The sequence below is a fragment of the Ptiloglossa arizonensis genome, chromosome 7, assembly GCF_051014685.1.
Source record: "Ptiloglossa arizonensis isolate GNS036 chromosome 7, iyPtiAriz1_principal, whole genome shotgun sequence".
In the NCBI taxonomy this organism is placed as follows: domain Eukaryota; kingdom Metazoa; phylum Arthropoda; class Insecta; order Hymenoptera; family Colletidae; genus Ptiloglossa; species Ptiloglossa arizonensis.
In genome coordinates, this window is record NC_135054.1 from 12,780,453 (window position 1) to 12,798,136 (window position 17,684).

Here is a 17,684-nt window from a genome sequence, read left to right on the forward strand (position 1 = left end):
AATCCCTTGCCCTATGATTTAACACTAGCACTACCAAAGGTACCAAATCGATTCGAATAGTTTCAAACTTCTTAAAATTACTCAATTATACGAACTAACGGAGATTCGATGGCGAATTAACCCCTTGCCCTACGACTTAACACTGGAACTACCAAAGGAGTAAATTTGACCTGTTTCAAACTTCTTAAAATTACTCAATTACACGAGCTAGCCCCTTGGTCTACGATTTAACACTAGAATTACCAAATAAGTCGATTCGACCTGTTTCAAACCTTTTATAATTACTCAATTATTAAAGGTATCTTTGCCTACAATATTCGTGGACAATTATCGAAATAGACAACTAATAGTACTCGTAAATTAATTTCCCCTTTCCCTGTTTTTATGTTCTCTATTACCGTTTTAATGTGTTGTTTCCACGTGAGTCTTGTGTCTAGGTGTAAGCTTAGATATTTTTTTTGGTTTGTTTGAGGTATGACAACGTTGTTTAATAATATCCGGTGAAATCTGTTTGCAAAGTGCTGTGGTTACATTTATTTTCCTATTTTTTCGATACGACTTTGAAATACGTTCACTCCTACTTGTGGGTCTGAGTATGTGGATTCAGTATTTTGTTTAAATCTATGATTGGAATATGTAAAATGTGTATAATATAGGTCCTAAATCACTTCCTTGAGATGCGTCTGCTTTAATTATTTTTATATAGGAAGTAGGTATATTTTATTTTTACAACGAAGATTCCACGTTCGGTGGTTCTTACGTTTGGCCCAATTTCCTTACCACGAGTCTCACACGTTATTGTAGGCGAAAGGGTTAAAATATTCTCGCGGTATCGTTGTGCACGCACTCCACGTCGCGTTCCAATTATGTACATCGTTATCGTTACATCGGACGAGTTTCCACGAACCGGTATCAAGATTCGACATTTTTCCTATTGCAACACATTCTCGTAATCTGTTTCGATTAACTTTTGCTTCGAATTTCCCGCTCGTCGTTAATTATACCTACGCATTCGGTTAAAAAGATTTCTCTATAGTCTGCTCGTACAAAGTATCACAAATATTTCTTAAATTCGCATACAGAATTCTTTCCAATAAAAAATAACCATTCACAATTTTGATAGTCTTGTTGAAAAATGAAATCACTCTCAAAAATTCATTTCTCTAGTAAATTACAATAAAGGCTAACGTTCGTTCACATAGTAACCGATACTCGACCGAATCGTTACATTGGGTTGTTCGGAAATTGATTTCGTTTTCCAAAATGGAGAATATATAATTTAATAAAATGTTTATACACTCTAAAAAAACGAAACGACTTCCCGAACAACCCAATATTTCTTTCAAACCAATTTTTCACCGTACTTTCGTCGATTCTTGTTTCTGCACGTGAAAATAGCTAGTAATAATCGAAGTTGTTCAACCATCGAGATCGAACCTCTTCTCGTCTCCGAATAGAATTCTTCGTAGTTACTTCTTCCACTGTACACATCGTTTTGCAAAGCTGACACGATCTTCCTTGTGTCTCGCTGTCGATGCAGGTTTCCGTTTCAGTTCTCGTCGTATAATATTCTCACGTGTCTGGTGTATACGACGAATGGTTCTAGGAATAGTTTCGATCTCAGCTTTCCGAGAAATTTCGCGTAACGCGAGACACGAGTTTGAGTTTCTGCACGCAAAACGGTACGTTTTTCACGAGCAGAAATCGCGAGAGGTCGTCCATTGATCTTCATTCAACTATAATCGTTCACATCTTTCGACAGGTGGTAAACAATGCTCCATTCGTCGACTTGGTAATTATTCAAATATAATTAATTAATAATTTTCCTTCCTTCGCTCGAAAACTGTTCGAACTTCTTCTTTGTTCAATTTTGTTGAAATTAACGACACAGAGTTCGACCAACAGATATTATATTACACTTGATTACATTGACGCACTGACACATTCGCTCTAATACCCGTCGTCATGGCTCCTTGTTTGCCATATTTATAAATACATACACAAATGAACAATACACACACGCTCTATATTGCGTACTTATAGTTCGTCCAACGAGACGAGATACCGAATGCAACGAGTGCACGTGACGAGTGCGTGATCAGATCAGGGCCGAGTTCGCAATACTCGGACCCGAATGATTACGTAGAACATTTTTTCTAAAATTCATTTTTATTTTCTTGTCATTTCAATTATTTGATTTACAATTAAATTACTCGTGCAATGAACGGCACGTGTAATCAAGAAACTATCCTTCTTTAAAATCTATAAGATGAATATAGAATAATAACGAGATTAATGAATTAAGTTAGAAAAGTACTTATTCTATAGTGTTATCGATAAGAGTAACGATGTTTAAGAAATTTTCAAGTACCACGGTTCAGGTTTTGCGAGCGTTTTGGGAATCGTTGTAACTTTGGAGCCCCCAGGGACCGCCGTGGCGTTTAATGCGTTAAAAATCGGCACGAACTTTCCGGAGAACGCAATACATATATATGGTTGCAAGGCGCTTAGCGCCACCGTAGGGAGGGGTCGGAGTACGTACGAGTAACACCACCGGTAATACGAAACTCCGATACACGAGCGAACGCGGTGGGCGCCTGTCGCTTGGTTTTTCTGCCTCTCCGCTCGTTTCACCGTCCTTGATACGCGTTCCTCTTTCTTCGTCCCCTTCTATATGCCTGCACGCCCCTCACCGTACTCTCCGCTGGTTTCTTTATTCATTCTCGAACTCGCTCTTTCTCCCGTTCTCTCTTCCCTTCTCTTTTCCCTTCGAACTGGCTGCCGTTCACTCTCTCGCGCTCGCTGCAGTTGGTCTTCTCTTTCTTTCCCTATAGATCGGTCCTCTTTTTCTCTCGCGCTCGCTATAGGTCGTTCTTCCTTTCTCTCGCGCTCGCTAGAGATCGCTCTTCCTTTCTCCCGCGCTCTATGTAGATCAGTCCTCTCTTTCTCTCGCTATACATTGCTCCTCCTTTCTCTCGCGCTCACTAGAGATCGTTCTCTTTCCCTCACGCACGCTACAGATCGGTCCTCTCTTTCTCTCGCTATACATTGCTCTTCCTTTCTCTCGCGCTCACTAGAGATCGCTCTTCCTTTCTCTCGCGCTCTATGTCGATCGGTCCTCTCTTTCTCTCGCGCTCCCTACAGATCGGTCCTCTTCTTCTCGCGCGCTCTATGTAGATCGACCCTCTCTTTCTCTCGCGCACGCTACAGATCGGTCCTCTTTTTCTCTCGCTATACATTGCTCGTCCTTTCTCTCGTTCTCGCTAGAGTCTCGTTCTCTTTTTCCGTCGCGCTCGCTATAGATCGGTCCTCTTTTTCTCCCGCGTTCTCTGTACAACGGTTCTTCCTTCTCTCGTGTACATCGGTCCTTCTTTCTCCTCCGCTCACTAGAGATCGTTCTTCCTTTCTCTCGCGTTTGCTAGAGATCAATCCTCTTTTTCTCTCGCGCTCGTCACAGATCGCTCCACCTTTCTCTCCCGCTCGTTACCGATCGGTTCTCCTTTTCGCTCGCGCCGTTGCAAATCGCTCCTCTTTTTCTGTCGTACTTGTTGCAGATTGGCCTTCTTTTTCTCTCGCGGACACCAGCTTCTCCGTTCCTCTCTAACGCGTGCCCTAGCCTCTTCCCCTTCTTCCTTCGTCGACCATCGTTTCGCCAGTTTCAACCAAAGGAACGAACTCGAAAGCACGCACTCTTCGGTCGTCTCCCTTCCTCTTTCGTTCTCTTCGGTCGTCTCTCACCATCTTTCGTCCTCTTGGGTTGTCTCACTCTGTCTTTCGTCCTCTTGGATTGTCTCTATCTGTCTTTCGTCCTCTCTTGGGTTGTCTCTTTGCGTTTTTCGTCCTCTTCGGTTGTCTCTATCCGTCTTTCGTCCTCTTTGGTCGCCTCCCTCCGTTTTTCGTCCTCTTTAGTCGCCTCCCTCCGTCTTTCGTCCTCTCAAGATGTTTCTCTCCGTCTTTCGTCCTCTTGGGTTGTCTCTCTGCGTTTTTCGTCCTCTTCGGTCATCTCTATCCGTCTTTCGTCCTTTTCGGTTGTCTTCCTCCGTCTTTCGTCGTCTTCGTTGACGGTACCCGACCGAGCCGAGACTCACCGATAGGCGGGAGTGGCTGTCTCACATTCCGCTGCCTCCTTCGCCAGTTCCGATCGCAGCGCGTTCCGTAATCCGGAAACCAATCTGTGTCCCCTCGACTGCTCTCGACTCAGCTTTCCGCACCGGGGATTTTCGATTTTTATAAAAAGAAAATCAACGTTGCACCGAAATGTCTAATTAAAATCCATGTTCCAATGACAATATATATATCTCGTCGTTTACTTTGACAATACAAATTGTCCAATGACAATATATATTAGGTTGTTTGGAAAGTCATTTTGTTTTTTTTTGGTGAAAATGAACCACGATTTTTTTAGAGTGTATAAACATTTTATTAAATTATATATTCTCCATTTTGGAAAATGAAATCACTTTCGGAACAACCCAATATATCTAGTCGTTTACTATGGAATCTTCAACTCGGATCCGAATGTTTATACCCAAGCTACATTGCGTATGATTTTCTTTAAAAAAAAAAGGATATTTATTATCCCTGTACAATCGAAGCTGCTGAAAACTCGAACGTGTTAGGGAATAAGAATAACGGTAGAACTCTGTTTATATTTATTTAATTGTTTCATAAGATAAAGATTAACCCACTGCTCATCACACACGTGCACGCACTACTTCTTGTAATCCCCGACTCCCCAGTCGTACCACTCGCTTAACCTCACACACCGCATACACTATTACCAACTTAAATCTATAACCTAATTTCTACCTAACCTTCGTTCAACTTTCCGTACAACATTCGTATCTTCGCTCTCGATACCTTCAATAAAAACGATCTCACGGAGCGTATTTCACGATTTGCTGGCATCGTGTGTCCTCTCGTTCGCTCGCACTCGCCGCGGGAATTACAAAAGCAGTGGAAGGAGATAGACTATTTATAACGAGACACGAACGACGATCTATAACGAGACAATACTGTATCCGCGATGCTACATTTTTGCAAATTTCCTACGAAACGGTGTACTTCAATTCTATCGACGCAACAACGAACAACGCTCGAAACAACGAAGAAAATTCGCGCGCTAGTATTTAGCGAGCTTCCTCCGTACATCTTTGTACCTTTGTATCGCACGTCGTGTGAAGAAGATGCTTGGCCGCGTATCAATGACATAACTGCGCGTATAAATATCTTAATACAACAATACGTAATATGTTTTCTCGGTAGGAAAGGGAAGAGGGAAGGAAAAGGTAACGGGCTAATAATTGGAGTGTTCGTTCACCTTGAAGTTAGATCGAGAACGGTTTAACGACGAGTTTGTACGTCTCTATATCGGTCGATGGAGACGTACGGTCAATTTAACGATTTAGGCCGATTTCAGCCTAATCGAACGCTTGGGTACTTGTCGAACTAACGCGGATCGTACGCATACTTTGTAAATACGCGTATAAACGTGTTTACTCGCGGCCAATGGTTGTCAAGTTCATCGATTCAGTCCTTATCGACGAATAAATATTTATTTGCACGCCGATTGTCCACAATCGTGCGATACACATGTAATACGTGAACGTTTCGCGACGAAAACTGTCGAGTATAGTTTTTATCGTTCGACGATATCGTTCTCTGGTCGCAACCGTTGTCACGATTAATTCGGAGAACAATTTTTTTATCGTTTATAGAAGCGAACGTAATTACCACGAGTTGCGGAATTGCTCGTGTTTATTTACGCGTACGATTGTATTTGCGACAAAAGATCGAATCTTGCGGTGCAAACAGGTAAGAGGACGATGTTTCGAACAAAATATTTTTTACGAAATTTTCATCACGAATTTACTATCACTTATAGCTCGTATCGGAATCAATATTGTTCAGTGAATTTGAGAAGGATTTTCAATCAGTAATGCAACGTTAAATCGTTTTTATTCATCACGTCTTTTTACTTCCATTTATTCATTCGTTTATAGTAATTATACATTCATTTGTTTTATTTATAGTAATTATACATTAATTTCTTTCATTTATAGCAATGATACATTTATTTTTTTTATTTATAGCAATGATACATTTATTTCTTTTATTTATAGTAATTATACATTTATTTCTTTCATTCATAGTAATCATACATTTCATTCTTTTTTACGTTTATCAGGAATAATCCTTCCTTGAATAGAAATGATTGGAAAGATTAATTTTCATCCATATTTCTCAATTAAAGATATTCTTGGAACCGTGAGTCTCGAACCGAGCGTCTGTGAAAATATTTTTCGCCCGAGAAAAGAATCCTCGTCATTTTCTTAATATATTCGACCGCGTTTCTCCTTTTGCTACCGTTACCGCCAGCCTCCTAGGAAACGTTCTTCTCCCGTTGGAACGAGCCGCTGGAATTCAAGAAGAATGCGCGGCCGCCCTCTCGTTCGACTTGTTGTCCTCTGACGTCACCCTCTCTTTCAGTCAATGAATCCCCATCTTCTCTCCCGTGCTCTCCGTCCGCCATTAGTCCTCCTCGCCGATCCACGAGATGGGAATCGGGCCGCTCGAAATGTTACCGCTCGTTCCTTTCGTTTTTCACCGAGTGGCAAAAACTAGTCGCGTGATCTGGCTCGTTTCGTTCACGTGGAATTATGCGGCATTACATCGTGCTTCTCGATAATGTTGTAACAATCTTTAAATACCGCGCGTTGGAAAATTTGCCGGTCTCGCGCGACCAACCATCGAAAGAAAAGTAGAACCACGAAGAAAAGAAAATACACGTCGATCGTAATCTCGAGTATTTTCTTCGTGCGAAAATTAATCGTTGAATACGTAATTTGAAAAAACTTTGGCTATTCCCGCGTTGGATTATCGAATGAGTATCGTGAACGAGAATACGAATATTTCTACGAAAGATTGAACGGTTGTAAGTTAGGTATCGATTGGGTTATAGATTTAAGTTGGTAATTAGAAATGCTCGGATTGGTGTCAGTTTCTTCGGGTAAATCCATTGATAATACTTTGATCGAGATCCAATGAAAATTTATAAAACACGCGATACACGTTCAGCGCCACTTCGAAGCTTCGGTCACACGGGATGGGGAATTCCAGCCACCGCGCATGCGCATTCAACCGAGTAGGTACAATGTACACACGGTATTGGACATTAGTATCGGTACAATACGCGATTTGTTATAAAAGAACAGACGGTTAAAAACTATCGGAGAAGTTATTTATGTCGCTTCTTTTTTTTAGTTATCTTTATTTACAATATTTCATTTATATGTACACGAAGGCAGAGTAAAATTATTTGGTATAATTTTTCCAAATTTTTTACATATGTGCAAAATGTACAAAATGTGCAATATCACGTTGAACCGAAAAGGCTTCAAGGTACTGTACAGTACACAGAAGAAACGGTCTACCGTTCCAGAGTTAATATTAGGTTGTTCGTAAAATCATTTCGTTTTCCAAAATGGAGAACATACAATTTAATAAAATGTTTAAACACTCTAAAAAAATCTTGTTTCATTGTTACCGAAAAGAAAACGAAGTGACTATCCTCACAACCCAATATTATAACTTTAATATTATTTACACGTTTGTAAATTACACGTACAATTGTATCCACACACGTAACCACACACGTTTACATTATCGCTTAAGAATAATTTCGTTCTCGATGACAGAATAGTTTAACATCGAGGGTGTGAACTAAAGACAGGAAGTTGAATGAAGTATTCTGTTACTTAAACAATGGCGTCTTCTTTTCGCGACAGATGGAGTTTATTAAACTAGTATGCTTTTAACGAAACACCGTGATCGAGTATGTTCGGGCATCCGTCATTTGAACGCGTGCAACGATCGATGAAGCCGGTGAACAAACCCAACACGCGTGGCGGCAAGAATTTATTACGCGAACAAACGATCGGGTTACGAGTTACAGGTGCATTGGCCGCAACCGAGATGGAAGATAGCATTCTTACGAGAGAATTAGTCGGTCATTTCGAACGTTAAACGAGGACTTTCCTACAACGGTGAGGATAAATGATCTGCCTCCGGCGAATCATTATTTTAGACGACTCTGTCACCTCCTTTGTGGTCGGTGCAGAGCGGACCGTCCCGGTCGAATTTCCACGAGAACTATGATTCACTCGGCCACGAATCTACAGTGGCTCGAAAAGGTATGCGCACGCTCTTCGATTTTTCAAGTATTGGATTCTACGGAAAGTCATTTCCTTTTTTCGAAACACGATTTTTTTAGAGTTCGTAAACGTTTGTACACTCTGAAAAAATCGTGTTTCATTTTCATCAAAAAAACGAAGTAACTTTTCGAACAACCTGATACAACTTCGCGTTGGTACGAAGTAGAGTGAAACTTCGTATGAAAAATATTCACCCCTTACTGCTCTATCGTACCGTGGTAAAAAAGTTCCAAGAAGAGGGACTTTGCATTAGAAAAATAAAAAAAAAACATTAAAACCTTCCAGACTTGATTTCATGTTCTTAAAGAAACTTTCTGTGGACAAAATTTCTCCATGTATGCACTATTGTGCTCTATACGTGCACGCAAAGTTTCGTTAAAATCAAACTTAGAGGTTAGGTTAATTTACTTATAATGTAGCGTACGAATATATTTCTTCGAGCCACTGTACATACATCTCCGTGTATTGGTAATCGTTGATCGTGGCGTATCGTCGTATTCTTTCGAATTATTCGCGCCATTGAGGCACGAGATTCATTGAGAAAACAACTCGAGGAGCGCGAGAGTCTCTCGCGAGGGAAGCTTCTAATAAAAGGGTTGCGTTTATTTTCAGATCGTGCGCCCAGCGAAGGGGATCAACGTCGGTGCAAGAACAGCACAACCCTGCCAGTTCCTGGCTCCCTTACCACCAACGGAGAAGGTAACTATATATGTCTTGAAAGTTATACATAGATAATAACACTCTTCTCATTCCGTTTCAACCTTTCAATCCGTCGTTGTTGTTATCGATACAACATTACAACATTTTATGTATCAGTTTAACGTACGAAACGGTTCGATCGGGATACAAGTAGCTTAACCCTTTACACTCGAGACTTATTTGCAACCAGAAACCGACGCCTCGAGAAAATCCTTCGAGTCGTAAAATTAATCATGGAACACTTTTGTATATTTTGAATACATACGTTTATACATTACAAGAACGTGATATTTAAATTCCAATTTGAATTCCACGAAGTTTTCCCTAGTCGGAAATAGTACACTGAATTAAGTGGCGACCGAGGATCGCCTCTCGAGTCCAAAGGGTTGATACGGAGAAATTGGAAAGTTTTTGGACCGTAATGAGAACATTCGAGATTTCCGCGAATAGTTTATATCCTAATATTAGTATCCTTTTCTCATCGCCGCGAGAAATTAGAAGACCAATCGAGTTGAACAATTTCCCTGGTATCGTCTGTGACACTCGAATCGAGAAGAGGAATGTTATTTTCAGAAACTACACTCGGACAAGATGATAAAAAATACAAAGTGCTCGCATAGATAATAGCAGTATTTCTTAAATTTCGAGACGACGAAAGTTATTTTCATAAGCTATAACAATATGTTGAATAATATAAGGTGTTCGCACAGCAATATGAACTGGATTTTTCAAATTTTTTTTATTGCACAAGTAACAGGTTAATTTCTCGAGCTTCGATAATCGTTGTTAATTGCAATTCCGAAATTTCGCGTCGTTATTCATCGTTATTCGTCGTCGTTCTTTCCGTGACCGTACGATTCTTGCTCACGACACGTTTTACCGTTTCGAATATGCAAACGCGAAATATTTAAACAGAGAGCGAACGAACTCGCTAATAGTCGGTCGATGAAAAAATGTACACCGTGTAAATGCCGTTCATTAGGCTTAACGGTTGTTCCGTGGGTAGATGGCGGTCCTCCGGCTACGCCATTGGTCACTGGCTACGCCTATATCCACGTGGTTAACCTTGAACGATGCTACGAACGATTTCTTCTCTTCGTCTTTCGCCGCGTTTTTCACTTCCGTGTCCAAGAGAACAGAGACCATCGGAAAGATTCGCCCGCTGAACTGGTTTGCAGGTCCCCGGGACTCTGAGAGATCTTTAAAGAATCCATCTTCGATAGACACGAAATAGAAGAAGGTTTCGATACGATCGACTTGGATTTCGAGTCGCCCAATCGTTTTCGATCGTGAAAATGAGCTGCATAAAGGTTCATTTACGTGCAACCGTGTTGCATATTAATAATAGTGTGGTAGTCGTTTCGTTTTTTTGGGGGAAAATGAAACACGATTTTTTTAGAGTCTATAAACATTTTATTGAATTATATACTTTATATTTTGGAAAACGAAATGACTTTCCGAGCAATCCAATAGATGGATAAATTTTGTACCTATTGAACAACCTAGTACGTTTTAATTTGTACAGTGGTTCCAGAAAATATTTGCACGTTGTATCATAAGGAAATTCTTCTTACCTGTAAGATTGATTTTGGTGAAAATTTGCGCGCGCGTATTATAGCGCACGTGTAGAGAATTTTTTTTTTTATCCACAGGAAATTACACTACGAAGGTGATATCGAGCCTCGAAGATTTCAATGTTCTTTTCATTCTTTCAATGGAATTTTTCTCGAGACTTTTGCGACAGGATAAAGAACTGTGAGCTGTGAAATCGATTGGGTGAAATGGAATTCGACCTTCTCTTTTTCGATAAAAATATCATCGTAGAAACGAAAAAATTCGGGTAGCGATTTTCGAATTCTGTTCGATCGATCGATAAGTGTGCCAAAAAAATGTACCGATCGCGCAGATTGCAAATTACCAATACTTGCGAACGCGTTAAAGCGTAACGTTAAATGAACGTGTTTGTAAATTGCTGAATATTCGAAACGCTCGGTGAGATAATTTTTAACGCCTCTTTCGATTGCTGTTATCCGACAATGTTGCATACTTTGTTTCTATCTTCGTCGGAGGAGCACGCTTGAATTTACATACAAACCGTGCGAATCGCAAAAGCCTAATCTACAGTTCGGTGATCTGAGTGGAGAATGATCTTGGGAGGGTTAAAACTACCATAAATTTTTTCCAATTTTTCCCTATATTATTAGAGAAAATGTATGTATGCAAGGATCGGTCAACTTTTGTTTTTCAAACTTTCGTAAAACTTGTATTTTTTATCCAATGGAGTAACCGTTCTTATGACATTTTTATGGAAAAAAAAATTACACTATAAATTGTAACAAATCGAGTAATGTTGTAACTCGATATCCGTTCAAATATTACGCGAGTATTTAATTTCTATTTTTCTTTTTTTTTTATAGAAATAAAAGAATATATGAAAGTAAAAACAAAATTAATAAAGGTAAAGGGAATACAATTTCATCTCTTTCGAGATTCTTCGAAGTTAGATAGAGAAAGGGCAAATTAATTTACGAGTACCATTAGTTGTCTACTTTCATAATCATCCACGAATATTGTAAACATAAACGCCGTTAATAATTAAGAAATTTTAAAAAGAAGTTCAATACAAGTCAAATTGATCCCTTTGGTAGTTCCAGTATTAAGAAACTACACATAAGACGAAATTAAAAAACTTAAACGATAAACATCTTTACAAACAATGAGCAATGGCAAGAAATTTCGGCTATGTGTTTACTTATTTTTGCTGTAGAATCACCAGAAAAAGTTTGAAAAAAATTTAGGTCCCACCTCTTCTCGTCAGTAATGTCGTCTCGATAGTCGTGGCGTAGAAACTTGAAAAGTGAAAGGTCGTGTCGGTAACGAAAAATGTCCGAAAATCCTTGAAGATTCGAGCTTTCCCCGTGCTCGAGGACCTTTGCATTTGCTATCTGCCTTTGCCAATGCAAAGGCCACCGTTTCGACGACGTCAGACGTTCGAAAGCCAGCCACGAATCGCGTTTATGATAAATGGTCTCGAGCGTGTCTCTTCGGTGAACCGTAGAAGAGAATTGTAAAGCGACGGAGACAAAGATCCGATAAGTATTTATTATTGCTTCTTTTCTTCCGTTTAGCTAATCGAAAGTGTGTTCCTTAACGTACGATATCGTCGACTTGTTGGGAATTTTATTTAACGAGGAACGATCGAGCAGGTCGAATTATAGGGTTCGACGACTGGTAAAGAAACCCGAGGAGAACCTTAAGTGCAGGGTAGTCGTGCCGGCCATTTTGATAAAAAATAGTTTTAAACGGTGAAACTCGAATGTCGTCGGAAGTTTGCGATAAAATGGAAAAGAATTTAATATTTTCTTCGAAAATTACAGTTCTTGAGATTCATTTTTGAGTAAAACTATTGTCTCGCGTGTGGAATATTTTTTATTCGTGGAAATGATAAATAATCGCGTCAAATCTCTGTCAGAGGCGGACAAGTAGTCGCGTCTTATTCGAACCGAACAGGTCGCGAGTTATCGTATGTAACAGGCAGAACAGAGAGGAAAAGCCGGCTCTTGGGATGCAGATTTCAGAATGGCACAATAGGTCGGCTAAGGTGGGTGGCATTTGGCGCGACTGTTTCAGGGAACAGAGGGACCCTGGCGCCAGACAGCGAGACAGCTGCCGCGTGTCTCGACCTCGCTCGTTTGCTCGTCTCGTCTCGTCTCGTCTCGTCTCGTCTCGTCTCGTCTTATCTCGTCTCGTTTCTCTCGTCTCGTCCCGTCTCTTCTTGTCTCTTCTTGTCTCTTCTCGTCTTATCTCGTCTCGTTTCTTCTCGTATCTTCTTGTCTCTCCTTGTCTCGTCTCGTCTAGTGTCGTTTCATTTCATCTCGTCTTGTCTCGATAAGTCCCGTTTCGTCTCGTTTCGTCTCGTTTCGTCTCGTTTCGTCTCGTTTCGTCTCGTTTCGTCTCGTTTCGTCTCGTTTCGTCTCGTTTCGTCTCGTTTCGTCTCGTTTCGTCTCGTTTCGTCTCGTTTCGTCTCGTTTCGTCTCGTTTCGTCTCGTTTCGTCTCGTTTCGTCTCGTTTCGTCTCGTATCGTTTCGTTTCGTCTCGTTTCGTCTCGTCTGGTCTCGTCTTATCTAGTATCGTTTCGTCTAGTATCGTCTGGTCTCGTCTCATCTCTTTTTGTCTTGTCTCGTCTCGTCTCTTGTATAGTATCATATCTTCTCGCTTCGTTTCGTCTCGTCTGGTCTCGTCTTATCTAGTATCGTTTCGTCTAGTATCGTCTGGTCTCGTCTCGTCTCTTTTTGTCTCGTCTCGTCTCGATTCTTCGCGTCTCGTTCCTCCTTGGAGCTATTCGTTCCCCGCGCGAACAGTGTAGCACGAACACGGTTGTACGCGCGCCTCGAATGCATGCACGCGCTCGACTCGACTCGCTATTTTATTGATTTATTTTGGCGTTAGGCCTCCTTGTCGTGGTCACGTGCGTGCTCGAGCGACGACGATCGATCGAACGCGGTCGTCTCCAACCGAGAATCGCGCGGGTCAGCTTCGCGAGAAACGGTCGATTCGAGCGTTCGTGTCGTCGTCGCGAACGTAACATCGTTTACCGATTCGACGAGAGAATCACGATCGGCGAATGTACGGTCGATTTCGATCGAATCGATCGTTTCGGTAGCGAGGAAAACGCCGCTCGAGGACTTTCGTCGAGACGAAAGCCGATCGAAGGCGTACGCTTTGCGATTCCGAGCGGCGTGACGGCGCTACCTTGAAAATCGTGATTAAAGTCGATCGAGAGTCCGATCACGTTCGAGAATCTTGCTTGTATTCGTCCCTTTTGGCGATACTGAATAACGTAAGCGGTGTCTACGAAAATAGCTTCATTTATTTCCCAAGGATCGTGGGATATGAATCGAACGTTCGCGAAAGACGTTTCCAGGCTTTCGATTCGAAACTGTCTCTTTTAATACACTTCCACCTATGTGTATATTCGGTACGTCGATCGTATTTCACGCAACCGTATTACAATGGTATATACACAGGCTGGACAGGCATTTATAGTAAAATCGAAGAAACAAACTGTCATTGAAATTATCATTAATATTATTATTACCATTTTCTTTATTGACGTGCTTAAAGTCCCTTTACAAATTCCACATTCAATTGATTTTAAAACGACAACGAAGGAGTTGTTAAGCAATTAATTGTAACTAAAAAATGGACATTTTTGTTAATTCTTGCTCGAGTACTATGTCTCAAAATGGATCGACTTCAAAATATGCTTCTTCTGCGCGAATGCATTCGACTTTTCCATTCAAAAGTTTAGTTAATATATTTTTCGTATATCGTATTTAATTCATCCACGTTACTCAATTTATACAAATTAATTTCGCGTGAAACGTCAACGTGATATCGTATCCGCCAACGAACTGTACAAAGTCCGGAAACTTTTTGAACGTACGATGCATTTCGTACGAATTGCACGGAAGTGTATCTCGCGATGGTCGGTTAGGGGATATCGTAACGTGTTGCGCATTACGCAGCGTGAAACCGCTGAATAGAGACAGATATCCCCGACATTGCGAAGCAACAGGTTGTTCGTGTCTGTTCTTTTCTTCCGCGCGAGATCCCCCTGATCTAGGACACCCTCTTTGCCATTTGCTGAGAAAATCCTCGCTCTCTTCCCCACTCGTTCCGACTGACGCTCTTCCTTCTGGTTCGATTTCTTTTTTTTCGTAGAGAGACGGCCAAAAGTTTCGAACAACGAATAAAAGAGAGTACGGTTAAATAGTGTTCCTCTATATCTACACCGTGTTAACACGGTAGTAACAGATTTACTAACCAGTCAAAAATCCAATTGGTTCCAACTGCTTTCAAAATGAAATTTACTTTAAATTCCATAGCACGTTTTCTGAACACGTTATGACTTTTCTATTCTACGCACACGATCAATTTTATAAATTCCTCTTTTTCTTCGTCAATTATTTTGTTCTTTTTAGATACATATGAGTAATAATTTAATACTCTGAAATTCGTCGGTAGTTCTAGCGCGTTAAATGTTTCAGCGTAGAACTATTAAAAGAGTTAATTTGTATCAAACTTTTTTTTAAAATTACTCAAGTATTAACGGTGTTTTTGCCTACAATATTCGTGGACAATTATCGAAAGGGACAATTAATGGTACTCGTAAATTAATTTACCCTTTCCTCGTCTAAGTTCAAAAATCGTTATTTTAACGTCGTTAGTTCTAGTGTTGATACTTTTATATATACATATACTCGAAGACGATACCAAATACACGATACAGGAAGTCTCGTATCTTTTTGCGGTGAAAAGTTTCGTTGTTAATATTTTTGCCCGTTAAAGTTCCGAGAATCGTTAGGTGGAATAATTAAAAGGGAAGGTTAAGGTTCTAAGAATTCGTCTACCGAGATTAAAGTAATTTTCACTTGTGCGTACAATATTTTATTCCTTCAGCATTATGGCTCTCTTAAAAGTGAGATACGATTGGAAGCATCAATCGAAGTCGTATCGAGCGACGGACATACTAAAAATGGAACTTATCGCTCGATGGATATTGGTAAAAAAAACTTGTTCTCACAACGTATCACGGCGAGTGCATCGTATTATTAAAATTCTCACAGTGTACAATACGATGTTACAGAAATGATTAACGTATGCGTTAATAGATGCGCTCGAAAAATTCAAAAACGAATAGAAACTCGAGATATCAACATTTCGCTCCGTAATTGAATCTTATTGGGTCGCGTTCGAGTACGTGGATTTCGATCGAAGTTTCGCGTTAGTAGATTTATAAGTTCTTTATTCGTTGGACGATAACGAGCTCGAAAGTAGGTAAACAGCTACCGGTTGTTGTTTCGCGACTGTGACGTAAACAACGGGTCAAAGCAAACATCTGGACCCAGAGCCCGCTGGGCGACGATTAAGAGTCGTACGAAAATGATAAACTTAAAGAACGAAATATCGTGTAAATAAAAGTTGACAAACTTCGTATTACGAGCGAATTAACGCGATTGTCGAGTTCGATGTTAAATTTTTACGACCTCGATAAGTGTGAGTGTGTATACATATCTGACCGCGTAAATCGAGGGACAAGTGTACTCATACGGTCGGTGCTCGTGTACTTCTGAATTAAAATGTTTAAAATGTTGAAAAGTGTTGTAAGATTCAGACTGTACTGTTTATTATAATGTGTCGTGATATCACGTATCCAGTAGTGGATACTCCTCTAAAACGGAAATAAAGAAGCGTGCTCGGAAAGATAGCCATTTGATGAGAAACACGAACGTGGAACAATACAACCACAAGAATAACAAAATTGAAAATTCAAATTTTGATATCTCTTCGACTTGTCTTTGCGAGAGTAGCCATTAGAAACGAATCGGTGACGTTTCACTAACTGAAACGAGTCCGAACGTGACTCGAATCATTTCTTGAGAACCTTGGATGGGACGATTCCATTTCATTCGAACGAATAAAGTACCATTTCACTGTTCGATCGAATTCGTGGTAATTTGAAAATAATTTAACACGATTGTCCAATACGTGACATCGGGAACAAGGGACGAGTAGAAAAGATAATTACGAAACGAAAGTGTTCGCCACTCCTCGCCAAGGATGACGTCGAGTGGAAAAAAAATAAATAAATGAACAGACAGTTGAACGTGGTAACGACTGGAAGTTGAAACGTTGCAATTAGTCTCGCGATGCCTATCGTTTCTAACGTTCACCGTCCCTGTGATTCGTCTAATTCGAAACGGTCTTCGTTCTGCTGCTCGTTACTCGGATAATTATAGATTTTCCCTGAAAATGTTGCTGCTTCTTGCGTTGTATCGCAAATAGTTCGAGTAAATAGCCTCGTGTAAGATATCATCTTTATCCGGCTCGAAATCTCTTTGAGAAACCGCTCGAAGGAGGAAAAATCAGAATAAAATCATTGTATATTGGATCGTTCGGAAAGTTATTTTTTTTTTGGTGTATAAACCAAAATAAATTTGGTTAATTTTTTCAGAGTGTATAAACATTTTATTGAATTACATATTCTCCATTTTGGGAAACGAAACGACTTTCCGAACAACCGAATACTTTGCGCAGCCCTTCTTCTCAGGAATAGTACAGAAATAAAACATCGAGTCACGCAGTTTATTTGTTCGTTGACAAATTTTAACGTTCATTATACTTGGATTTCGCAAATACCTAAATGTTGGAGCCAACGCAACGATGATGTTAGGCGTGTCAGACATCGTTAGCCAATGGCGGGCCTTACATAAAACGACGGTCGACACGTAGATATCAAGGTGTTATTATTAAAGCAACGCGCTTATCGACGACCAATACGTACCAACGTACCTGGTACCAATATCGTGGAATTTGGACAGATACCTGCTCTTGTGTACATATTGCAGCGGTTATAAATACACCGCTCTGTTTCTTTTAACGCACGTTGGTTGCACTCCGGAGCATTAACGTATTAATCACATTCGCGAACATTGTTTTCAATGTAGCCGAAGAAAAACTCAACGACGTGTGGGATAAGTGTTTTCGAAGGAAATACGTGCAATTCGATCGACAAGATTAATAGTTTTACAGGTAAAACGGTGAAAAAGTAAATAGAGTTGCTATTAAACCGTCTAGATGATAAACCGACAAATTGCAACAGAATCAAATAGCCGATCTGTTCGATTAACATTAGAACTACCAAAGGGATCAATTTCACCCGTTTAGACCTCTTTTTGAAATTATTTAATTAGTAACCGTGGTTTTTGT

The 17,684-nt window shown here is 40.3% G+C and overlaps 1 protein-coding gene across 4 annotated transcripts in view; it reads left to right on the forward strand.

Moving 5' to 3' along the window:
* Dad (Daughters against dpp) overlaps positions 1–17,684 on the forward strand; it is a 65,708-nt gene that overhangs the window by 20,710 nt on the left and 27,314 nt on the right. For all 4 annotated transcript variants that reach the window (XM_076317217.1, XM_076317218.1, XM_076317219.1 and 1 more), the window contains exon 4: positions 8,826–8,912. In XM_076317217.1, the coding sequence (XP_076173332.1) occupies positions 8,826–8,912 (87 nt within the window). The remainder of the gene's footprint in view (positions 1–8,825; positions 8,913–17,684) is intronic.